The 25915-nt window shown below is 45.8% G+C and overlaps 1 protein-coding gene across 1 annotated transcript in view; it reads left to right on the top strand.

Moving 5' to 3' along the window:
- The window catches only part of MARCHF4 (membrane associated ring-CH-type finger 4), a 111749-nt gene extending 93809 nt beyond the window's left edge, over positions 1–17940 (top strand). Inside the window, exon 4 of the mRNA XM_003907925.3 lies at positions 16149–17940. Within this exon, the coding sequence (XP_003907974.2) occupies positions 16149–16516 (368 nt within the window). The 3' untranslated portion in view covers positions 16517–17940. The remainder of the gene's footprint in view (positions 1–16148) is intronic.
- Positions 17941–25915: the final 7975 nt, after the last annotated feature.

Raw genomic sequence — 25915 nt, 5'->3', positions numbered from 1 at the left:
AGGGAAATATGTTCCTTCCCTGAAGGGAGCATGGACAAAAGAGAGGAGGATAAATACCTGCTACCACCAATGGCTCTACAGATTTGAAGACCGAATTGAACATAGAAGAGACCAGGTCATCAACCAGTCTAGTTTGCTTGCTTTGCAGCTGAGAGAACTGAGGCTCAGAGAGAGGAAATAATCTGCTCAAGGTTCTTATCTGGGATTAAAAGCGAGTTCTCCTGACTCACAACCCAGTGCTCATTCCATTAGCTCTCTTGCACCACATAGCAGGAGTCCCATGGTGTGACCTATGGGAAACCTGCCACCTGTGACTTTGAGTGCACCTGGGCCCGCTCGCAAGGGGGCTGTCAGGCATAGGTCTGTTTCCTGTGGCTCTGAGCCTCCCAGTGCTCCTGCTCAGGCTGGCCCGGTGCTCTGGTCTCTCCTTCTCGTGGTATTTCTCTCTGAATAGGGCTCTGTGCCATCTCTCCTCCTCCTCCTGTTTCTTGGCTTTCTTCTAGCTGCTTGCCTTTTCCCTGGCCCACTTCTATCTCTCTCACTCTTTTTCTTATACACATGTGGCACTCAGTCCTTCAGTTTATTGGGAGAAGCAGAGTGGGCTGACTATTGAGAGTTTTCATTGTTTTCCTTTCTTCGGAAAACATAATAACCCAAGATGCAAAAGCACACCACAATTTATCCATTCTGTGCTGACAAGCCAGTGACTGCTTGGAGACAGCTATGGGATGGGAGAGGGAATGCAGAGGGACCCTAATGGCTTTCAGTGTCATCGGAAAGTGGTGAGATCTATTGACATTTAGACCATCTCACCTTTAAGGAGTTCAGACCGCTCTGTCATTGTATTGATTATAATAAGAACCTAGACCATTTCAGAGCATGACTGCGGGGGCAAGGATTCGTCTTCCCATTTTTCAGATTGTGAAATTCTGAAACAGAAGCATTTGTCTTAGGCTGACTCCCACAGCGGAGTAGGACTCTCAGTTCAGTGTTTTCCTAGGAGAGGCTGTCCGCAGGGGAAAATGCTGGGAGAGGAAATAAAAAAGAGTAATATGTGATCTTGCAAGAGAGGGGGACGTGCCAGGCAATGGTGAGAATCCACAAATCTTGGGGTTGTGATGATGGGGATTTTGATGATGGTGAAATGATGATAACCAGTAGTGATGGTGATGGTTTGAGGGTGAAATTCAGCTTCTCCTTCTGTGCAGTATTCTGTCCAGTAGAGGGAAAATGCATCACACTGCACAATTGGGTGCAAAAATATCCACTTTTGGGGGGCTCTCTGGAGGGAGAATCTGGTAAAGCCTGCAATTCCTGCCAGGGATATCTTTATTTGTAGGCTCAACTAGACATTCTGACTCATGGAGACTTCCAAAGAGCACACTTGGCATTAGATTCACTCAGGGCAATGTAGGACAGGAACTACAGCCTCCAGGATGGCAAGTCGGGCTTACCTCTGCAGGGAGTCGTCACCGCACTCCACCTCCTAGTCCCCGGCTATTCTCTTGGCTCCCAAACAGTAACTCAGGAGCAAGAAGATGAAACCCACAACCATGGGTATAGGATCCACCTGGGCATCATTTCCAGGGTTCTTGCAGAAGTCATACTCAGTTCAGGTCACTGTGCTCGGGGAAGCCCAAAGCCACAGGCTCCCAGCAGACATTCCCAGTAAAGCACCCATCAACCAGGGGTTGCCCCCAACTCAAGTGATGCTGTAACACAGCCAACACTCCACCTTCATCAAATTTCCAGAATGCCAACCCAGGGTGCAGTTTGCTTTGAGAGAAGGAGAAAATGTCCCCATCACCCCTCTCCCACCACCTCCTGCCTCCACCTATGAACCTTGACCTCTGGCCACCCAAACCAGATTTACTGAACCAATGAGAGACAGAGAAGCTAGAACAGGGAACAGAGACCTGGCTGGGACTGCCAGAAGGAGGCATAGCGTAGTCTTCTTGCTGCACAAAGGCGGAAACAAAGGCAAGAGCCACAGGAGGCATCTGTCTTACATTTGAGACATGTAACAGTTTCAAAACCTGATAAGTTAGTTTGCTTCCATGAAAAAGGGGGAAGCTTCCCTTCCAGGAGTCCTAAGAGAGTGGAAGAAGACAATGTGAGTGGGAAGAGGAAGAGGAGGCTCCCTGGCAGAGAGTGGGTGGAAGGGATTTCAGCAGAGGGGCATCTTCTCAAGAAATGCTAGTTGAGGAAAACGTTGACAAAAAGCATCAATATCCATAGGCCCGAGCTCCTTGGATGGGTGGAGCAATTCAGCACCTGAGATAAAAATGTTATCATCAGGAGAAAAGAAAATGAGTCTGGCCCTGTGTTGGCTCAAAAGGCTAAGTAAGAGAAGAGGAACAAAACCATCTCCTACGATGAGTCTCTAGACTTTCTTTATATTTCAGATACCAAGGACAATTTGTTCATTCCCTAAGACTGTTAAATGGCCACAGATAGTAAAGAATATGAGTAAACATAAAATGGATGATTTTAACAAATCGTTAACAACGCATTTACCTTTCCTTTTGGAGCGGTGTGCTGAGGGACAGCTCATGAGAGTGGGAGGGACTCCAAGGAGAAACTTCACGGAAAGCCAACAGCAGCTCTGCAGATATGCCCTGCCAGGAAGGCAGGAGGATGCGGCGTGGGACACTGCCTGCTTGCTGCTCATGGAGCCGCTTCAACCCCATTCACAGCTGTATCCATTCGACTGGCTCTTAGAGATCAATAAGAAGACTCCAGAGCAGTGACTCTCGGAGAATGGCTCAGTGCTTACCAAAGGATTTTGCCTGAAATGATTGCCAGAAAAGTCTGAGCTCCCTATTTGATGCAGCACAGCTCCAGAGTTGAGGATGGTGTCTTTAGACTTCCTTATACCAGAAGGTTGTACAATTACTGATACAAGCTGCCTCGACAGACAAAGCATCTCTTAGCTTAGGGTCCTAACTTTCTAGACTAATGCATGCCACTGTGAAAGCCAAGCATAAGTTGCTTTGGATGGAACAAACTGTGACATCCCTGCAAGAACAGAGAAACTGATTAACCCCAAAAGATAAGCAAGATAAGTATTAGGATGCATATGTAACAGGTGAGGAAAGGCTTAAGCACCTGTGCTCCAAGTCACACAGCTAAGAAAATGGTGGAGCAGAGGATTGGACCAAGAACCTCTGGCTCTAATTCCAAGGCTCTTTCTACTATCTGTTTCTTCTCTGATTGCTCTTTAAAACTGCAAATGCAGAGCTTGGTTGGGGAGGCAGGTTGGGGGGAGAAATTAGTCCAGTGATATTTTGACCCTCACGATAACTGCTGGTAACAATCAGAAATTAAGTGAGTCCCAGCTGCTCCTGTCTTATATTCAGGGTTTGGGAGGTTAGCCATTGTTGCATCTCCTTTTTGATTGTGCTATTTTGACATCAATTGAGAGAGAAACCTGAAAAATTGAGATGAAATTTGATGGTTTATCCCCCTATAAGACACTCTAGTGAAAGGTTCTTCAGGTGGGAGAAGCTAAATCTAGTTACCATGAACTTGGGGAACCCATTCATTCATTAATTAAAAAATATTTATTCAGGCCAGACACAGTGGCTCACGCCTGTAATCTCAGCACTTTGGGAGGCCAAACAGTGTATTTACCTTTCCTTTTGGAGCGGTGTACTGAGGGACATCTCTTAAAAAAAAAAAAAAAAAAAAAAAAAAAAAAGAGCTGAGTGTGGTGGTGTGTCCCTGTAGTCCCAGAGACTTGGGAGGCTTAGATAGGAGGATCACTTGAGCCCAGGAGGTCAAGGCTGCAGTGAGTTATGACGGTGCCACTGTACTCCAGTCCGGGTGACACAGCAAGACCATGTCTCAGAAAAGAAAAGAAATTATTCAGAGGAACCTGGGTATATACACTCAAATGAGAGAGTAACCTGCTTTCAAGAATCTTTCTTCTTTTCGGGATGCAGACAAGGTAATCACTGAATCCCATATAATAAGAACTGGGACTGAGGTCTGAACATAAGAATGAGCGTGAACCCAGGAAAGAGGAACTTGAGTCAGAGCGGGTCATATCCATTCCTTCAGTAGCTTTTGTTGGCTGCCTCGTTTTGTTCCCAAAACTAGAGAACATTCACAAAAAGATGAATAAGACACAGTTCCTTGCCCTCAATGAGCTCATAGTCTACAAATAAATCACAATTCAGGATGGGGTGTACACAGTACAGAGGAAGGTAGAGCAGAGCAGAGAGCAATTGACTCTCTTGGGGGAGTCCAGGAGTGCTTCTTGAAGGAAGGAACGCTATCCTTAAACTCGTTTCCAAAGACAAATCAAAGTTCATCCAGAACTGGGGGAAAGAGCATTTCAGGCAAAGGAACTAGCATTGTATGGAGGTGCAGAGACATGCATGAGCCAGGTATGCTCAGGAAATATTGGGGAGTCTTTATAGCTCAATGCAAATATTTTGGCTGGGAGGTGGGTGATGGGCAAGGGGCTTGGAGAAGTTGGCCAGGCCAAATCCCACAGAGTCATGGGTCATGTGCTAAGGCACTCAGATTTGACCCCACTGGTGGTGGGGAGGCATTGATAAAATTTCAAATGGGGAAATATGATCAGATGTGCATTTTAAATTGAACTCTAGCAACTATGGAGAGAATGGGTCAGAGGTGGACAGAATAGGGAAGGGAAGGACTTCGTTGGAAAATGCTTGTAATAGGCTAAGCAAGAAATGAAGAGATGCAACACAGTGGCAGTGGGGAAGAAGTGTAGGGAAGACCTTGAGAGGTACTTAGGATGTAGATTTGATAGGGTTGTTTGGGTCCCTCTCAGGAGAGTGAGAGTCCCATGGTGTGGCTTGAGTGGGGAATGGGCACCATAGCAGAGCCTGAGAAAGGGATGGGCAATGGATAGAACAAAGGACAACCAAAGGGTATGTCCTTAGCAAAGGCACCAAAACAAAAGGACTATCTTAAGTCTAAAATCCAGGTAGAGAGGCAAGAGCCTCTCTAAGCCAAGAGTTTGTAGTAGAAGAGAAACAAGACACATGGAGTACATTATGGAATACAAAGAGGAGAAGGCAGTACCAAGAAGAGGTCTCTTTGTCAAGGTAGAAAGAGGGAGAGGCCTTTTATAGCACACAGGTGGTCCCCTCTTGTGACATAGAGGAAGATGATGACGGCACTGGTCCTGTTCTGACAAGAGTTGGTGACTGATGGGGTTGGGGCTGGTGGTAAAAGAGGGTTAAAAATCTCTGGTAGGCCAGACATGATGACTAACGCCTGTAATCCCAGCATTTTGGGAGGCTAAGGCAGGAGGATCACTTGAAATAAAGAGTTCAAGACCAGCCTAGGCAACAGAGTGAGTCCTCATCTCTACAAAAATTTAAAAAATCAGCCCTGCCTAGTCGTGCACACATGCAGTTCCAGTTACTCAAGAGGCTGAGACAGGAGGATCACTTGAGCCCAGGAGTTTGAGGTTATAGCGAGCTGATTATGCTACTGCACTCCAGCCTGGGTGACAAAGTGAAATTTGTCTCAAAAAAAAAAATCTCTGATGGATGCCTAGGTTTCTGTAGGCAGTTGGATAATGAGGCTTGAAGACGGATTTAGAAGTGAACAATAAAACGTGTTTGAAGCTGTGGGTTTTGATGAGATACTGCAGTGCTCAGAGAGTAGGTGACTGAGGACAGAGGACCAGGGGACACTAACCAAGTAAGGGACGGGTGAAGATAGAGAATGAGAAAACAATAGGAAGGACTGAGTCACAAAGGCCAGAGTGGTGGGTTTCCCAAGTGGCAGCCATGCTACAGAATGGCCCAGGGCTCCGCTTCTTACTAACCTTGTGACCTTGAGGAACTGGCACTTCTCTCTGCTTCCCTTTCCTTGTCTATGAAATAGGATAATAACACCATCATCAGAGGGCGGTTCAGAGGTTTAACACTGTGGCAAATGTAAAGGAGTGTGCCCTTGTAATTATCAGGGACCAGGTAGGAAGTGCTTGATCAGAGTGGATTCCCCTCAGAGGGAACACTCAAGAAATGTTTGCCAAAACTGTTATAATCAGAATGCAGCCACAGCCTAGATATAGAGATCGCCTGAACCTGTGTCCTCACGTAATAAAAGTCTGCTCTTATTTGGAGCAGAGCTTTTTCTTGAAGGTTCTTGGTTCCCTCACCCGTGTCCCCTCAATGAGAAGATCTGATTACATCTAATGTCCTCGTTCCACCTGCCTCCTCTTCTGCCATCTCTAATGACGCTGTCCTCTGCTGCAGAGAAGCTGACAGAGCCTCCCAGCAAACAAATGGGGCATTCTCTGCTCCAGTGGGTCAAGTTATTAGGATTTAACAAGAGCAAATTAATTAAGGGCTTTGGCACCAAAAAAACCATTTTTTTTTTAACTCCACAGAAGTACGAGATTGGACACCAAATAGTCAACTCTGCAAAAATGAGGCTCTCTTCTTCATCATGTTTGTTTTTAACTTGTGATTGAAATGGGGTCAAGGGAAGGAAGGAAAGGAATGTTCCTGAGATTATTTCCAAAGCTTTAAAACAGTAGAATATGGTAATCAGCAAAATTATAGAAAGTTTTGTGTTTTTTTTTTTTAAGCTTCCCCTGTGTGTGGTCCCCTGAGGTTCTTTTCAATGATTTAAAGATGCCTAGCCCCTGTCCTCTGAGATGAAGGAATTTAAATCTCATTTTATATCAAATAGGCAGAGGGTGGGGGCAGCAGGATTGTACAAACATTTTTCTTTCAAACCTAATTTTAATCCACATTAACTACAAAAACATATATATGCTACAAAAATTCCTTCCTCTCCTCCTAGCTATAAATGACTCTACCTGTAAAACCTTTTAATCTCCTGATTAGGAAACTTGGAACATTTGTTGGAAGCAGCCTAGCAGTATAAGAAACTAGAAAGCAGATCTAGGTCTGAAGACCAGAATAGCCACTGTATTAGTCCATTTTCACACTGCTATAAAGAACTTCCCTGATACTAGGTAATTTATAAAGGAAAGAAATTTAATTGGCTCAGTTCCACATGGCTTGGGAGGCCTCAGGAAACTTACAATCATGGCAGAAGTGGAAGGAGGCACCTTCTTCACAAAGCAGCAGGAGAGAGAAGAATGAAGGAGGAATTTCCAACCACTTACAGATCTTGTGAGAATTCACTCACTATCACAAGAACAGCATGGGGGAAACCGCCTCCATGATCCAATCACCTCCCTCCCTTGACACGTGAGGATTACAGGTCCCTCTCTTGACACATGAGGATTACAATTCAAGATGAGACTTGGGTGGGGACACAGAGCCAAACCATATCAGCTACTAATCACCTCTATGGCGTTGGACAAGTTACTCCCTCTCTCTCCAACTAGTTCCTCATCTATAAAATGAGAGGGGTGAACCCAACAACCTCCAGGTTCCTTCCAGATCTGACATCCCAGGATTTTGATGTCGCCTCCACACTGAGATGCCAGGGCTTGCAGAGGCTGACACTTGTGGCCATGGGCCATCCCCAGCAATGTTGGGCTGGGCCACAAAACTGACATGAGAAGCAGCAGCTGCAGAAACTGGCGAGATGATGCCCATCCACGTTCTGTTACTTGCATGTGGCTTGTCTGGTTTTCTAGATTCCGTGTTAACTCCTTCCCACCCACCGGAGCCTCCTGTGACAGCCACCTATCTCCACAGCCAAGTGACTGGATGCTTAGAGATGAAGATGACTGATTTAGAAGCAGATGCGCCAAATCAGCACTGTCCCCTTCCAAGGAGACCCCTCGAGATGCACTTCATTTATGCCAGTTGTGCTGACAAAGCTCAACATATTTTAGGAATATCTCTTGGGAACTGCCTTTGGCACAGAACAGATTCAGGAGTGGTCTGTCTGTTGGCAGTGGGTTTGTGACTAGAAATAGCCCCAATTTGATACATAAGGTGGATGCTCAAGCCAGATAATAAATTTTGGGTACAATATGAAACATGCCATCAAGCCACAAACTTCTTTTCTCATGTGGCCGCTAACCTAGAGCTATAGGTATGTTAGCTAGGGTATATTCAGCAGATATAAAAAAATAAGCCCCTATGTGTCAGTGGTTTAACCCAATAGAAGTTCCTGAGCAGTAGGAGATTCTCTTCCACACAGCAATTTGGAGGCACAAGCTCATTCCATCTCTGGGCTCCACAGGCCCCTTGGGCTGCTGAGTCTTTTGCCTCCAGCTAATAGAAAATTAAAGAAAGCGTGAATAAGTCATCTTCTGCCCCAGCCCTGCGCGCATTTTCTCTCAACACCCATTTCTGTTTTCTTTGTTTTTATTTTTTACTTGTATTGGGCAAACCTCATTCTATAAAATCAAATGAAATGAGTGCTCCCTAGACCCATTTCTTAAATGCTGGCCTGGCTTGTGGTCACATTCAGTACTAGTCACCTGGTCTCCCCTTGGTGCAGAAAGCTAGACAATGTAATTTCTTCTCAGTGGCAACTTTATACCAAGGAAAGGGAGCGTGGATTTTGGTGGACAGTTAGCCATCTCTGTCACAGAAGGCCAACCCCATTGAGCAATTTCCAGAAATGTTCTGAACTGGGATAGCCCAACAGGAATAAATACCCTATTTCCAAAGGGCAATCCTTGGGATTTTAAAAGACAAAACTCTTGCTTCGAGATAGAAAGCTTTTGGCAGGTTTACCTAAATAAACTACTTTTGTAACTTTATGATAACTTTATAATAAGCTTTGTAATTTTATAATAGCTCATGTGATGTGCAGCCTGGCCATACCTGTGTCCAGTATAAAGCTGCACCCTGGAGAATACTGGGCAGGTGGTAATGTTGTCAATCTGGCCTCTTCCAGCAGCACCCCCTGAACCTACCCAAAATAGCTGGTTATATTCATTTCTTTCAACCCTTGCCCAATATGTGCTTTGGTCCAGGTTCTTAACAGGGGTGGGCACTGGAGGAGTGGAATCTGGAAAATGGGTGGTTGGCAATGCTAGAGCTTCAGAGTGAGACACTACTAAGCCTCACCCCATAGCTGTCTGACAGTGGGGAATTCTACGGGGGAGAGTATCTCTGTGGTTGGAGAGGAGGCACCAGTATGAGAATCAGTTGGTCTCTAGAGTGCTTTTTAGCTCTGGCATGTCATTCATCTATAGAAAATGACTTGACTGAGGGCTGGGGAGGAGAGCAGTCAGGAGATGAAAGAGCAGGTACTTTTATTGGGGACGAGGTTGCCAATGAAGAAGGAAGAAGAGAGATGAGTGGGCTTTTCTTGTGTCCTGTGATCTCCCCCACAATAATCAATACAATGTGGCATTGAGAGTTACATGTGTCCCAGGCACAGTACCAGGTATCGGCATGCAGGACTCATTACTTTATTTAATCTCATAACAACCCTATGAGGAAGGGTTTACGATGAGAAAACTGAGTCTCAGAGAGAGAGGAAGTCCCTTATCTAAAGACTCAAGGTGAGTAAGCGGCAAACACTCTGAAAGCTTAATAAGAATACACACTCACTAGTAAGTTAACTCAGTTGTGGGGCTCGAAGGTCTTTGGATCTAGGAGAGAAGTACTTATTTCTTCCATTTCTTCCCATGTTCATGTCTATGGCATCTGGAAGTAGATTACTTTTTAAAGTTACTTATAACAATTTTCGTGATCAAAATTTAGAGCTTTCTTTGAGGGATAAAAACTATGTCCTAGCCTAGTAGTCCACACACAGGCAGCATCAGTCTCACCTGAGGTTTCTTAGGAATGCATATTCTCAGGCCTCAGCCCAGAGCTACTGAGCCAGTAGTCCTCCAGGGTTGCAGCCTGGGAATCTGTCTTAACAAGCTCTTTGGGTGATTCTGATGCACAATAGAGTGTGAAATGCAGCTGGGTGCGGTGGCTCATGCCTGGAATCCCAGCACTTTGGGAGGCTGAGGCAAGAAGATCACTTGAGTTCAGGAGTTGAGACCAGACCGCAACATGACAAAACCCTGTCGCTGCAAAAAATACAGAAATTAGCTAGGCATGGTGGTGTGCGCCTGAAGTCCCAGCTATTTGGGAGGCTGAGGCGGGAGAATCGCTTGAACCTGGGTCGAGGCTGTAGTGAGCCGTGATTGCACCACTGCACTCCAGCCTGGGCAACAGACAGAGACCCTGTCAAAACCAGTGAAACCCGTGAAACTGTCAAAACCCGGTCTAGACCCTGTCTAGACCAGTGAAAAGCACTGGTCTAGAGTTGTCAGCAACTTTTATGTCACTTAACCCAGGCCACTAGCAGGACATGGAGTGGGGATGGGATTCTGATGACCCATGGAGCTTGCAGCTTTATGAGGAAGAGGAGCCCCGGAAGGTGGAGAGACATTGGAAAGATGGAGACAATTCTTCTAGAACTGGATTTCCCACAAATACAGCCCAGGGTTGGGTGCATTGTAAGTGATCACTAGAAAACCATTAAATTAAGTTTTAAAAAGCCAGAAAGGACTTAATCAAAACTTGTTGGATTTCTGATGTTACTATGCCCCCTCATTTTCCATTATCTCCTCCTATGACTTTTCTGTCTCTGTTCACCGGCAGCCTTTTTTCCTAGTCGAATCCAGTTTATTTCTCTATCCACTGACATTCTCCATCCCCCTTCCCTTTTTCCCACCTCTTCAACTTTGGCCATGTCACCTGCTCGTATCAGATGAGCCCCAGTCATCTTCCCCTGTTTTTTCAGTATGCTGCCACCCAAGGAATCAATAAGAAATTTGTAGAGCAAGGAGCAGAGGAAGGGCTGAGAAGAGTGGCTTTGAATGAGGTAGTTTGTGCTTTTCCCTCTTTTGCCAAACAAGCATTATCTAGAAAAACAGGTCCACCTTCCTCGCCTTCAGCCAGCTACCCATTAAAATGGTTTAACTACTTCCTGAACACTAGACAGTTAGATAATTGGAAAGCAGCATTCACACCAGAAATTTAAGTCACGCTCTTCAATCAGGACAAAATTGTCTGATCAAGAAGCTAATTGAGAATCAAGTGTAATGGCCCTTACTGGAAAGAGTGAATTTGGGGCTTCAGAAGATCCTGCTGCTCTCTCTCCAGACCCCATCTCTTCCACTGTACCATTACACTCCACACTCCTGGTGCTGTGTTAGCTGCTGGAGATTAACCAGACCTGGCTCGGTCCTCGAGGGGCTTACAGTCTGGAGAGAAGAGCATAGCAATGTTCAAACAAGGTTTGTGGGATAAATGGACAGATGAATGGCTTCAGGGCCAAGGGTGCATAGGTACACATTCAAAAGGTTGGCAGAAATGATGGGAGTTGGTACAATTGGGAGAGGGTGAGAGAGTGGGACAGAAAGGAAGTCTCTTTGTTCAGCATCTGTCAGGCCAGAGCAGAGGGTCCACCAGTGATCTTCAGGAGATTTAGTACAAGGTAATTTGAGTGTCTGGTTGTTTTCCGCTCCAGGAAGATGGTCCTTCCCTTCATTAGATCCTCAAAGGGGTGTGATCCAAACAAAGGGCTAGAAACCCCAGAGACTACCTCTTTCTCGATGAATCTTGAAGACTTGTTGAGTGAGGCGTGATTTCAGACACAGTTGGAACACTGCAGGAGAAAGTGACTGTATGGGTGGCTCTGGTCTCTGAGAATTGCAGCCTGTTGGAGACTGAAGAGGCTCTGAGGTTTTGCACCAGGAGGCCGGGTTCACTCATTGCTGTTTGCTCCGAGCCAGCTCCTCCCCTGGATCCTCAGTGGCTGTGGAATGAAGCCCGCCATGCGATCATCTCACCCACCATCACAGGGCCCAGCCCCTGGCAGCCTCACTCTCTGCACCAGCATCCCTTTCCTGCTCAGCTCATCCCTACATCTGAGCCCGTCTTCCCAGCCCTTCACCGTGCCCCACTGCACCTCATGGTCCCTCATTAGCAACCTTCTCTCTGCGCGTTCCCTTCATCTTTCCTACCTGAAGCATGGCTGTGTCCTGAGAACATTATTTCCCTCACGCTGGTGGCGGCTGTTCTTTCTCCCATATACCGTGTCCTGTGGGGTCTGGAAGTGGGGTCCATGTCCTTCTTGATTTCCATCACTACTCGCAACTACTTCTCTTCCTTCATCCTTCAGAAGCCCCAGCCCCTTCAAAGTCTTCCTTCCTTCCTTCCTTCCTTTCTTCCTTCCTTTCTTTCTTTCTTTCTTTCTTTCTTTCTTTCTTTCTTTCTTTCTTTCTTTCTTTCTTTCTTTCTTTTTTCTTTCTTTCTTTTTTCTTTCTTCCTTCCTTCCTTCCCTCCCTCCCTCCCTCCCTTGTTCCTTCCTTCCTTCCTTCTTTCCTTCTTTCCTTCCCTCCCTCCCTCCTTCCTTCCTACCTTCCTTGCTTTCTTGCTTTCTCTCTCTCTCTTTCTTTCTTTCTTGCTTTCTTTCTCTCTCTCTCTTTCTCTTTCAGACAGAGTCTTGCTCTTGTCACCCACACTGGAGTGCAGTGGCGTGATCTCGGCTCCCTGCAACCTCCACTTCCTGGGTTCAAGCAATTTTCCTCTCTCAGCCTCCTGAATAGTTGGGATTACAGGCGCATGTCATCATACCTGGCTAATTTTTGTATTTTTAGTAGAGACAGGGTTTCACCATGTTGACCTGGCTGATCTTGAACTCCTGACCTCAAGTGATCCACCTGCCTCAGCCTCCAAAAGTGCTGGGATTACAGGCATGAGCCACCATGCCTGGCCGAAGTGCATCTTTCTTTATCACCCATTTTCACTTCTGGATGCTATTGGCTGCTGGCCACCTACTCAGTCCTCAGATACCCTCACGCACCTGCTCATACACTCCCCCAACTCCTGTCCTCAGCAGCTACATAGATCAGTGCTCGGCAGAGACGGGCCTGTCCCCCAGAGGCATTTTGGAAATGTCTGGGGTTTGTTTATTTGTTTGTCTTTTTTCTAATGTAGTTGTGCTGCAGCGTTTTCACTGAAATGTTTATTGTTTTGTTATAAAAGATTTCCCTTTATTATTTTTATTTGACATTATCTGTTAGGGCATTATATTAATTTAAAAGACATAGTAGTTTGCAGTAGCTTATGAATTTCATTTCAGGATAGGAATGGTGATGTTAAAATAAATTTGTTATAGAAAGGGAATGTTTGGTGTGATAGCATTGAGGATGGCTGAGGCAGATAGTCTTTCCAATTCCCTGGCTTTGCTATTGCTCCAAAGATCTTTTCCTCCAGCACACACCAGCCCCAATCAAATAGTCACATCCTGGATTCATAATCGCCAGTAACCTGGATTGAAACATCGTACTCTCTGACCATCACTCCCTATTCACTGACTCCAAGAATCCTCCAACCTCATAAAGACGTGGCCTTGACTCTCTCACTTTCCACTTTTCATTATTCCTTATACCTTTTCTGTTCTCCCCCATCCCCAGCCTGGGCTCCATGGTCCAGCAGGATAACCACTCTCTTGCAAGTACATATAATTCTCATGTCTGCTTGCCCAGGGAAACAGTTTACCCTGGTTAAACCCAGATTTCTTCTTCTTCCACATGTGCACCTGAGCAAGCAGTTTGAAGGTGTGGAGAAAAATCACACAACCAGTGACTAGAGTCACTTCAGATTTATGGCCACAAATCTCAAATGGACACTTAACACAGTGAGCTAATTCTACCGCATCTCCCTTGTAAATTCACACTCCTACTTTCCGAGATAATTATTTCCCACCTTCTCCTCTCTTCACAAATCTTTAACACTTCCTCTCTTATCTCTTCTTTCTTAGCTGATGACTTCATGGGGAAAAAAATATGTATATGTGCTTGGATGAGAACTACCTGATTTTTCCACTGTCATTTCTATCATTCTCCCGCCATCTGTGCCCGTGGAACCAGTGGTCATTTCCCAATTTACTCAAGTTGACCTCTTGATAACATTGTAAAGAGTCACTGCACTCTTTCTGAATCCTTCCCTAGGCTTTTGGGTCTCCACACTTGCTGGTCTTGCTTCTACCCCATTGGTTGCTTCTTTTGAGCCTCATTCCTTGGCCCTATCTCCACCAAAGCCTCCACCAAGCCTCTAAACACCTGAAGCCCAGGGCTCTGTCTTTGGCCTTCTTCTCTCCCCTAAGAGGTCTCAGCCATTTCCAAGTCTTCAAGTTCTACCTCTACAATGATGGCTTCTATCTCCAGGCCAGACCTCTCCCTAAGCTTCGGACTCATATGTCCAATTGCCCATCTGATCCTTCTAGTTAGCTTTCTATCAGACACCTTAAACTAACCATGACTAAAATGTAGCTAGTAATCACTCTGATAGACTTGAATCATGGGCCCCAAAGACATGCAGGTCCTAATCCCTAAACCTGTCAATGTTACCTTATATGGAAAAAGACTTTGCCAATGTGATTAATTTAAGGATTTTGAAATGGGGACAGTATCCTGGATTATTCAGGTGGGCCCTAAATGTAGCCACAAGTGTTCTTACAAGGAGAGGGAGATTTAATGACAGAAGAATAGTAGGAGAGGTGAGAACAGAAGAAAGAGGCTGGAACGATGCAAGAAAGAGGCAGAAATTGCAATTTCTAGAAACTGAAAAAAGGCAAGGAGACAGATTCTTCCCCCTCAAAGCCTCCAGAAAGAACCAGAAGGTGCCCTGCTGACACTTTCACGTCAGCCCAGTGGGACTGATTTTAGACTTCTGATCTTCAGAACTGTAAGAGAAACATGCGTCCCATTTTAAGCTACCAGATGTGTGGTACTTTGTCACAGCAGCGATAGGAAACGAATTCGGTCACCACAGCTACCACACAAATCCATAGCCTACCCCGATGCCCTCCACTTCTCAGGAAATGGCTCCCCATTTATGCAGCTGCTGAGGCCAAGAGCTTCGGAGTTGTCCAGATCTTTCTCTTCACTCCCACCTTGCCAGTCAGCAAGTCTTAGCTCTACATCCAGCACACGGCCTGACGCCAGCAGTTTCTCAGTGCTCCACTGCCATGACCCTAGTCAACGCTATCACCATTCCCAACTCGCATGACGCCACTGCTTCCTGCTTGGCTTTCCACGCCTTCTCTTGGCCCTCTTCACATGCACCACCGGTGGCTTTATGAAGGCTGAATCAGATCACAGCATTCCCCCTACTGAAACCGTCAATGTCTTCCCATTACACTCAGGATAGAGTGCAAATCCCTTGCCATGGCCTATAAGGCCCTGCCATTCACTGGCCTCTGCTCGCCTTACCTCCCTCCACTTCCTCACTGCTGCACTGTACTGATCACACTGACCTTCTCTCTGACCTTGCTCATTAGATTCCCACCTCGTGGACTTTGCGCTTGGAGTTCCTACCACCAAAGTGCTCTCTCTCCAGATCTTTGCATGGATCTCTCCTGTTCATCACTTAGGTCTCAACTCAGATATGGTCTCCTCCAAAAGGCCTTTCCCACCGCCCTTGCTGAAACAGGATCTCAGTGCCCACAGCCAGTGGCTATTTAACCCCAGTTATCTTCCTTAAGGCATTTGTCAGCTCCTGAAATTGTCGCATTGGTTTGCTTACCCATCTATTGTGTGTCTCTGTGAAGATGTAAGCTCTCAGAGGGTGTCCTGCTGACTGCAGTATCCTCAGTGCTTGGCACATAGTAGGCATACAATGATTATTTATTTGCCTTGCTGCCTGGTGTAGCTTGTTTCCAACTCTTATCACTGCCTCTGGCAGATATAACTGCATCAAATTATCTCTCCCAGGGCTGTTTGTATCTCAGTAGCACTGGGGTATCCGTGCAAAGAGTTAACCAGTGGGATTTCCAGCAACCTTTAGCAGGTGTGGAGCGACCGACCATGGGATTTCTTTTGTGGTACTTTAAAAGCACACAATTCATTCAACATCTGCTAAGGACTGGGTGCCATGGATACATAATAGAGGGAGGAAAAGATATTTATATTATGCCTTAGTGGATGAATTTGGATTTTGTCAAGGCAGGAAGGGGGTGGGGTGGAATAGAAGTGGGCGAAGGCGCTGCCTGAAGGTGCTCAACTATTTCATGGACTCGGCCTGGTGGCCCCTCCACCTTCTGCCTACTGGAACTCGCTGAGCCTGGGAATCTAGGGATGGTCTGCCTGTGGCTCAGCACTGGAGCCAACGCCCATACCTTGCATAGATTCAGAGAGACTGTGGTCTCCTGGCAGTGACCCACTTCCTCTCATTTGGCCTCTGTTTCTCCTCTCTCTGCTGCCTCAGGTCTCATCATCCACGAGGGACCCTCGGTGTATCGCATCTTTAAACGGTGGCAGGCTGTCAACCAGCAGTGGAAAGTGCTGAACTATGACAAGACAAAAGACCTGGAGGATCAAAAGGCAGGAGGCAGGACCAACCCCCGGACCTCCTCATCCACCCAGGCCAATATCCCCTCCTCGGAAGAGGAGGGCGCAGGCACCCCTGCCCCTGAGCAGGGCCCTGCCCAGGCTGCCAGCCACCCCTCAGGCCCTCTGTCCCAACACCACTGTGCTTATACCATCCTGCACATCCTGAGTCACTTGAGACCCCATGAACAGCGGAGTCCCCCAGGCAGCAGCCGAGAGCTGGTCATGAGAGTCACGACAGTGTGAGAGCAGAGGCCCAGGAGGAAGGCCATGACCACCACTGAGGGCCCGGAGCAGGGTGGGGAGGTGCAGTGGCACCCCCAGAGCCAGCAGAGGGAGCAGGCAGAGGGTGAGGGGCCTGGCAGGAGCCCTGGGGCAGGCTCAGAGTGGGAGTGAGGCTGGTGCAGGAGCAGTTCTGCTATTTCCAATCAGTCAATGCCACTCTCCACAACAGCAATGAAAACCAACACCAACTCAACAACAAAGTGCAATACAGGCTGAACCTGGCCCAACAGAAAAAACCTGCCCCAATGCGCCCGCAGGCAAAGTACCTGAAGAAGCAGAGGCGGAGGGCAGGCAAAGCCTGTGTGACTGGTGGCAGTGCCGGAGGCCAAGGGGGCCAAGAGGAAAAGCGTCTGTGGTCTGCTCTGCTCTCACCCTGTTTGGTTTTGTTTCTCCTGGGGCTGTGTTCTGCAGGCAGCCAGGAAAGGGGGAGGCTCGTGAGCGAGCTGGCAGGGACACACTGCCTTTGGGGATCCTGGGCTCATTTGGATGGGCAAGATTCGCTGACAAATGGCTGTGGGGATGGAGGGGTGGATGGTCAGGGAGGGATGCGCAGGGAGGGAGAGCTGGTGTGAGCAGCCAGAGGGAGAGGTGTGTCTCCTTCCTGAAGGAAACTTCCAAATGGAACTCCCGATTTCAGGTGGGCTCAAAGAGGGCTTAGGTTTGGAAAAGGGTGTCTTTCTGTGCCCTTGTTAATTTATTTTATAGTGCTTTGGTTCAAAGATGTTTACAGGACACACACACACACACACACACACACACACACACACACACACACACCTCTAGAGAAAAGTACAGATTTCCAGTGAGTATTTGAAGCACAGTTCTGCTGCTGTGGCTTCAGCTTTGGAAGCTGTCAATCCCGGAGCAACTTTCCCAACTACCCAATCCCACCATGGCCAGGACATGGGCAATGCCAGCCCTTTCTTGTCTTGGCACATGCACATACCCAGTCCCCTCACGGTAGGGCACCCCTGCAGCTGCAGTGGTTAGGAGGAGCTTGGCCAGTGTGCCCCAAGGAGTGGAGTACAGCCCAATCTAAGCATTCCTTGCTGCTTAGAACCCTCCCCAAAGAGGCAGTCAGGCTGACGCTCAGTGCTTCATGCTCCCTGGTCCTTCCTGTGCAGCCAGGTGGGCCCAGGGGTGCCTGGCAGGGAGCACTACCCCTGGACCCCCCTGCTTGCTCTGGGGACCCTGCCAGGGAAGGCCACTGGGTGGTCACCTGCAGAGTTTCTGGTTGTCACTGCACAATGGCCGCATCATCCATGGGTATTAAAAGGACACTGTCAAGTACTTTTTTAAACTAGTTTTTAGGGTTTTTTAAAACTCTCTGTTGTTTGTAATATTCTCTTAAAAGCTTGAAAATAAAACTTCTTTCCCTACCATTAGTGTCCCTTTCCATATGCGAGTTTTTCTTCCTCTTCCCTATCCTCCCTCTGTGCTGTAAACAGCCTTCTTTCTCCCTGTGTCTGCCCCACCCCTAGATTCTCTCTCATCACAAGAAATCAAGCACATTTTCATTTCTCCTTTGAGGGCATGGATGGGGCAGGGCAAACAGGGATGTTCCCTTCTGTGTGCCTCTGTGTGAATCTGCAGTGAACTCCTGGCCTCTCTTGGCATCCTAGCAGACTGAGTCCTTCAGGCCCCAGGCTCTCCCAAGGATTCTGCCTAGGAATCCTAGAAGCAGAGACCATGGGTGCTGGAGGAAGTTTGGAGAGCTCCACTCCATCAGGTCATTTCACAGAGGTTGGGAGAGGGTTGTTAGGACCTCATTGCCCTGACAGTGTCCTTTGACTATCAGAGGACAGCACCCATGTTAAGGCCTCATGAGAGGGCTTGGACATATTATGAGGCAGCAGACAAGATCTTTTTTTCCCTTCAACTTAATCTGGCCCTCCCACCCTGGGGCTGGCTGTGGGTCCGGCAACAACATCAGTGGGGTGTGCACAGGCTTAGAAGGTTTCTCCCTGATGAAGCTCAAAATCAGAGAGTTCAGAAAGACACACTTGGAGAGAGACTGAAGGACACATACAAGGAAAACATACAAACAAATGAAAACCAATCACACTGTGCAAATAAACCATGTAGAGGAAGTGTGTTTATTTTTCACTATGGTGTAGGAACAGGCCTTTCAGTTTAAGTATTTATGGAGGCTATAGATGTGTTATATGGACTATCTGTTTTCAAAAAAGTATTACAGAGTGGGTTGCAATGGCACATGCTTTAGTCCTAGCTACTTGGGAGGCTGAGGTAGGAAAATCACTTGAGCCCAGGAATTTGAGGTCAGCCTGGGCAACATAGCAAGACCCCAATTCTAAAAAGAAAAAAAGGCTAGGTTCAGTGGCTCATGCCTGTAATCCCAGCACTTTGGGAGGCCAAGGTGGGTAGATAATTTGAGGCCAGGAGTTCGAGACCAGCCTGGTCAATGTGGTGAAATGCCGTCTCTACTAAAAATACAAAATTAGCCAGGCATGGTGTCACACACCTGTAATCCCAGCTACTTGGGAGGCTGAGGCAGGAGAATCACTTGAACCCAGGAGGTGGAGGTTGCAGTGAGCCAAGATTGCACCACTGCACTCCAGCCTGGGTGACAGAACAAGATTTGGTCTCCAAAAAAAAAAAAAAGAAAGAAAGAAAGAAAGAAAAGAAAAGAAATGAAATGAAAAAAAGGTATAATACAACAAATATGCATATCATCAAAACTATAGTGGCCATCTTGTTGTCTTTCTTTGGTGGTTCACAAGGCTCTTTAGACTCTTGCAGTCATTGAGGGTCATCATTTGAATATGTTGTACTGAAGAAGAAGAGGCAATTAATAATAAACTCTTGTAGAATGCTGGCGTTTGTTGGATCTTGATAACTCAAGCTCCAAGAGAACAAAGACCTCACCCTCCTCGGTTACTGCTGTATTTTCAGGACCCACAGCAGTACCTGGCACACAGTAGGTTCTCAATGAATATTTGTGAAGGAGTAAGACACTCTTGGAAGAGAGCAACAGTACCTTCAGCATCTAGGAGACATGCCTCCTCTTCCTTCAACTTATGTTCTAACACACAAGGTCAATCACAGAGTAGAAAAGAAAGGTCAAGTTCTGACTTCTCCACCCAACAGGATGGTAAATTCCCAGTGCCTTGGGAAATTGAATTTATGAGTACAGAAATGAATGAATTGGGGTTTTATATTTTATATGCATCTCTGGGAAGAAAGGTGAAAGTACACCTTGATGACTTTCTGACATGCAGGTCATCCTTCATACCACCAGGCAAATGTCTATATTTCCTGTGGAGTTATTTAATGCAGAGTAATGTACAATAGCCCAGAGTTCACTTGCACATCATCTGCAAGTATGACCCATGTATGGGGCAAGATACTAGCTAACATCTGAAGTTCTTACTATGTGCAAGGCACCAAATGAAATGCTTCATACGTATTAATTCACTTAATAGTCCAACAACCTGATGAAACAGATACCATTCTTATCTTCATTTTGCAGATGTGAATGTTGAGGCCAAGAGGTTAAGTAACTTGCCCATAGTCATCAGCCAGGATCCCATCCCCAGCAATCTGGCTTGCTTATTTATTTATTTATTTTTTATTTTTGAGACAGAGTTTCACTCTTGTTGCCCAGGCTGGAGTGCAATGGCACAATCTTGGCTCACTGCAACCTCCGCCTCCTGGATTCTGGCGATTCTCCAGACTCAGCCTCCCAAGTAGCTGGGATTACAGGCACCTGCCACCACACCTGACTAATTTTTGTGTTTTTAGTACAGACAGGGTTTCGCCGTGTTGGCCAGTCTTGAACTCCTGACCTCAGGTGATATAACCACCTTGGTCTCTCAAAGTGATGAGATTACAGGCATGAGCCACTGCGCCCGGCCAGCAATCTGGCTTTGAGCATAACCACATTTCCTCAAGACAACCAGCCAATTTAAGGAAAATCTGGATCAGGTCAACCAGGGAGGTTAGAATGTGAGAGATCTACAGGAAAGCTTTGGAGATTGGGGTAGATACAAAAAAATGGTTTACGTCCCCTACAGAAAAAAAAAAAGCTGAGTTTACATGACAATTCTTGCCATGGCTCAGCAGGGTTTAGGGTTATGGATGAAAAGAGAAGCAGGCTCACCCGATGCCCATGCCCTCATAACGTTCGAGAAGGAAAAGTCCTAAACGCAGCAACCTCAGTGCCTTTGGCATTGGCCAAAGTCTGGCACTCTGCCGTTTTCTGAGGCCCAGCCCAGCAAGGAAAGCACCGTGCCGGATGCAGTTGGCACCTTGGCATAGAACACCCCCAAGGTGTCCATGGGCCTGAGGCGCCCTCCCCCATAGAGAGGGGACAATCTGTTAAGTGAAAAAGTAGAAAGCTTGGGCTCTGCATCAAATAATACAGAAGTGGATTTATTTTATTTTATTGTTTATTAATTATTTCTCCAAGGTGCTTGGGTTTTTCCAACCCCATAAGTTGGAAACTACTGTTATTCCCATTTTTCAGGGGAGGAAACTGAGGCCTGAAAGGTTAAGCACGATGCCCAAGGTCATATGACTATAGATGGTGGCATGGGAATCTGTACCTCAGCTGTCTAAGGCCATACATTGGGCTGCTAACCTCTGCATTACACTGCCTCTCAGCAAAGTGGAAATGCATTTAAAAGTTTTATCCTGATACAAGAGGCAAAGAAGGAAGTGAATGAGGCTCCCATCAGCCAGATGTAACCGAGATATCTGTGTGCCACGTGCCCTTCAGTGTCCGCTAAGGTCAGCTCCAACCTCGCCATCCCTCCTTCTATGGGAAGATTGACACCTTCAGCAGATTTTCTAATAATTCAGACCCTAAAATTTTTCCCAGTTGCCTCCTACTCCAAAATCCGGAGTCCTGAACTCAGGGTTTCCATTTTCTGTCTTAGAGCTATTTCTTTATTTCAACCCTGTGTTAAACTCAAATATTGGACATGATTCCTCCTCCTCGATTTTCCATTACATCTTAAATAGTATCACTTACAGTTGTGTACAATTGAGTTTTATCAGGAAGTCAACGGTAACCAGAAGTTTATTCATATAAGAAACTGTGGTGAGAAACTGCAATATGGAAGTTCTTGCCAGGTGGATACCACAAATGTAAATTAGATAAAACCACCTTCAAAAACCCCATTGCTTAGTTACTAGACTCTGTTAAGAAGTTCAGCATTTTTCATAAAAAATATTTCTCATGAAAAAACTTGGCAAGCTTACTCTTATTAACTATAAATAAGCAAGCTAACAGTATTTTCTCTTCTGGGAAATTTGCATTTTTAAGAGGAGGTAATTCTGAAGCAAGGGGAGTAATCCCATAAGTGGTGGAATTTCAATCATCAGCAGGCAGGTGGAGAATTGTATTGTGTTCTTTCAGCCAGGAGGACCATAGCCATGTATCTGCATTTGACACGCAGGTCCACACACAGAAAGACATAAGCACAAATAGTAACAAACGCATTCTCCAAAAACGGACATGGAGTCAAGGCCTGTTGACTGAGCAGCCTGTTGGTTTTCTTCCAGAGGATCAAGACTCCCAGGCAACAGGTGGAGAGGGGCAGGAAGGGGCCTGTCTCTATCAGGCCCTCTGAGCTTGGTAATGTTAGTCAGCTGGACCAGCCCCTTTTTCCACAGGTTAGAGCTGGGATACCAGCTCTTATGTTCCAGGTAGTGGCCCTTCCAAAGGGTGACTTGTTGAGAGGGGAGCCCTCTGCACTGTCCAACACAGGCAGGTATCCCTCTTCCAAGAAGAAATGCAGAAATGGTGGAGCTGCCCCTGCCCTGAGCATGCTGAGAGCATACACATGTCTGGTGAATTATGGTGACTTTATTGCAAGTCCTAGTCCCACCCTCAAAAGCCTCAAGACTGAGGCATTAGCTCATGTTGTCCATCGCTCCTCAAATCATTTCAGTGGACACCTGTTGCTTTTGTCTATTCAGCACACACTCTTTCCTATGGGAAACTCATGCCATATGGTTTTGGTAGGGCTGAACCACTAAAATCACTGTAGCCATAGAAATGAGGCTGTGATTCAGGCTTGGATAGTCAAAGTCTCTTATTTCTGTGTCCACAGGGGTTGATTCAGAAATTGGTATGTGACTGAAGGCTCTCCATGTCCTCCCTGGGACTTATCCAACAGAGCTAGTGGGAGACACGGTTTCCCTCCACTAGGGTTGCTAGCTGCACTTCTGTGTGTCAGGGAAAATAAAAGGTCCCATCTTCTGCTGCCAAGGAAGCATCTACCTTCTGAATATGGTCAAGAAATAGAGACACACAAAGCAAAGAGCAGGAGAGAGATGGTCCTGCCTCTCCTGGAACCACTCATGACTGAGCCAGCTTCTCCACTAGATTTCCCAAACATTAGCCAATCGATTTCATTTTGCTTATATTAGCCTGAGCTGTGTGTATGTCACTTGTAATCAAAATTCTTTAAAATTGTGAATACAAAGCTTTCCTTATATCCCTATGACAAAACTTTGTGTTAAATCCAAGGATGCATTGGTTGGGAGACCGAAGACAGTAACAGGTTGCCTCCCTTTCCTACCGAGTAGGGCTCAAGGTGGCTTCCTGGCAGCATTCACAACAGTCATTCTCCTTTAATCTTTTTTATTTTATTTTTTTAAGAGTCTTGCTCTGTTGCCCAGGCTGGAGTGCAGTGGTGTGATCTCAGCTAACTGCAACCTCCACCTCCCGGGTTCAAGCAATTCTTGTGCCTCAGCCTCCCGAGTAGCTGGGACAACAGGCACGCGACACCACGCTTGGCTAATTTTTGTATTTTTAGTAGAGATAGGGTTTGTCGACGTTGCCCAGGTTGGTGTGGAACTCCTGATCTCAGGTGAACTACCCACCTTGGCCTCCCAAAGTGCTGGGATTACAGGCATAATCCTCTACACTCGGCCTTCGTTAATTCTCTTTGTGAATCTGTTCAGTTGTCAAATGATAAAATAGAAAGACAATATGCACATACATACATGCAGAGGGTGTTCTCTTAAGACATTTCTTTAGATTACACTGGGGAGACAAAGAAGGGATCTAAAGTGAAAAATAGGCAGACCTATGATCAGAACTCTGATCTAAAGGCTTTGGAAGGGGCAGGATCCAGTTATGAGGCCTTCAGGACACCAGGATTCAGAATGGAAGATAAGAGGCAAGGCACGGAGCAAGACCTTGATCCACTGGCCACAGTCAAAGGGGTCCTCCATTACCCCTGGCATTGACCATGGCATGGCCCCCCAACACGTGCCACCTTACTGCTACTATTATCATTTTTCCTGGATTAAATAAGCTACCATGGGTGTCTGACTTTAAAAATGGGGACCTATGGAAGCAGAACCAGGTCAGAATCCTTTGTGAACACGGGCAAGTATCTTAGCTTTTTCGGTCTCTGGTTTCCTCATCTTTAAAATAAAGATAATTGGCCTCTGAGGACCTTTGTAATGTCAGAGATAATGCATATAAAGTAGGCAGTAAATAAATAATTGCCATTATCATTTTTATTGTTCAACAGAGTAATAGGAAATTTGTACCATTACCATAGCATATAAAAAGCAAGGTTACATTTCTTTTGGGTATATATCTGGTAGTGAGATTGATGAATCTTATGGGGTTAGTTATATTTTTAGTTTTTCTTTTTTTTTTTTTTTTTTTGAGACGGAGTCTTACTCTGTCGCCCAGGCTGGAGTGCAGTGGCCAGATCTCAGCTCACTGCAAGCTCCACCTCCCAGGTTCACGCCATTCTCCTGCCTCAGCCTCCCGAGTAGCTGGGACTACAGGTGCCCACCACCTCGCCCGGCTAGTTTTTTGTATTTTTTAGTAGAGACGGGGTTTCACTGTGTTAGCCAGGATGGTCTCGATCGCCTGACCTCGTGATCTGCCTGTCTCGGCCTCCCAAAGTGCTGGGATTACAGGCTTGAGCCACCGCACCCGGCCTATTTTTAGTTTTTCAAGGAGCCTCCAAACTGTTCTCCATAGTGGTTTGTACTAATTTACATTCCCACCAACAGTGTACAATGGTTTCCTTTTCTCTACATCCTTGCCTGCATTTGTTATTGCCTGTCTTTTGGATAAAAGTCATTTTAACCAGAGTGAGACGATAACTCATTATAGTTTTGATTTGTATTTCTCTGATAATCAATGATGTTGAGCACCTTTTCATATAGCTGTTTGCCACTTGTATGTCTTCTTTTGAAAAATGTCTATTCAGATCTTTTGCCCATTTTTAATGGAATTATTAGATATTTTCCTATTTAATTGTTTGAGCTCCTTATATATTCTGGTTATTAGTTACCTGTCAGATGGATAGTTTGCAAATATTATCTCCCATTCTGTGGACCGTCTCTTTACTTTGTTTATTGTTTCCTTTGCTGTGCAGAAGCTTTTTAACTTGATGTAATCCCATTTGCCCATTTTTGCTTTGGTTGCCTGTGCATGTAGGGGTATTAGTCAAGAAATCTTTGCCCAGACCAATGTCCTGGAGTGTTTCTCCAATGCTTTCTTGTAGTGTGATAGGGTTTGGCTCTGTGTCCCCACCCAAATCTCATCTCGAATTGGAATCCCCACAATTACCATTTGTCAAGGCAGGGACCTGGTGGGAGGTGATTGGATCATGGGAGCAGTTTCTCCCATGCTGCTTTTGTGATAGTGAGTGAGATCTGAGGGTTTTATAAGTGTTTGATGGTTCCTAGTTTACACTGTCTCTCACCTACCACCATGTAAGATGTGACTGCTTCTCCTTCTGCCATGATTGTAAGTTTTCTGAGGCCTTCCCAGCCATGCAGAACTGTAAGTCAATTAAACTTCTTTCCTTTATAAATTACCACGTCCCAGGTATTTCTTTATAGCATGTGAAAACGGACGAATACATAGTAGTTTCAAAGTCTAGGTTCTTAGATTTAAGTCTTTAACCCATTTTGATTTGATTTTTTTTATGGTGAGAAATCCCAATTTCTGGGATATCCAGTTTTCCCCAGTGCCATTTATTGAAGATACTAGCCTTTCCCCAATGTATGTTCTTGGGACCTTTGTCAAAAATGAGTTCACTGTAGATGGATAGACTTAATTCTGTGTTTTCTGTTCTGTTCCATTGTCTATGTGTCAGTTTTTATGCCAGTACCATGTTGTTTTGTTTATTATAGCTCTATAGTATAATTTGAAGTTAGATAATGTTACTCTTCCAGTTCTGTTCTTTTTGTGGTTTCATACACATTTTATGATCTTTTTTCTATTTCTGTGAAAAATATCACTGGTATTTTGATAGGGATTGCATTGAATCTGTAGATTGCTTTGAGTAGTATGGACATTTTAATAATATTGACTTTTCCTATTCATGAACATGGAATATCTTTCCTTTTTTTTTT

This window comes from Papio anubis, chromosome 10, assembly GCF_008728515.1.
Source record: "Papio anubis isolate 15944 chromosome 10, Panubis1.0, whole genome shotgun sequence".
In the NCBI taxonomy this organism is placed as follows: Eukaryota; Metazoa; Chordata; class Mammalia; order Primates; family Cercopithecidae; genus Papio; species Papio anubis.
This window is presented reverse-complemented; position numbering and strand designations above follow the sequence as displayed.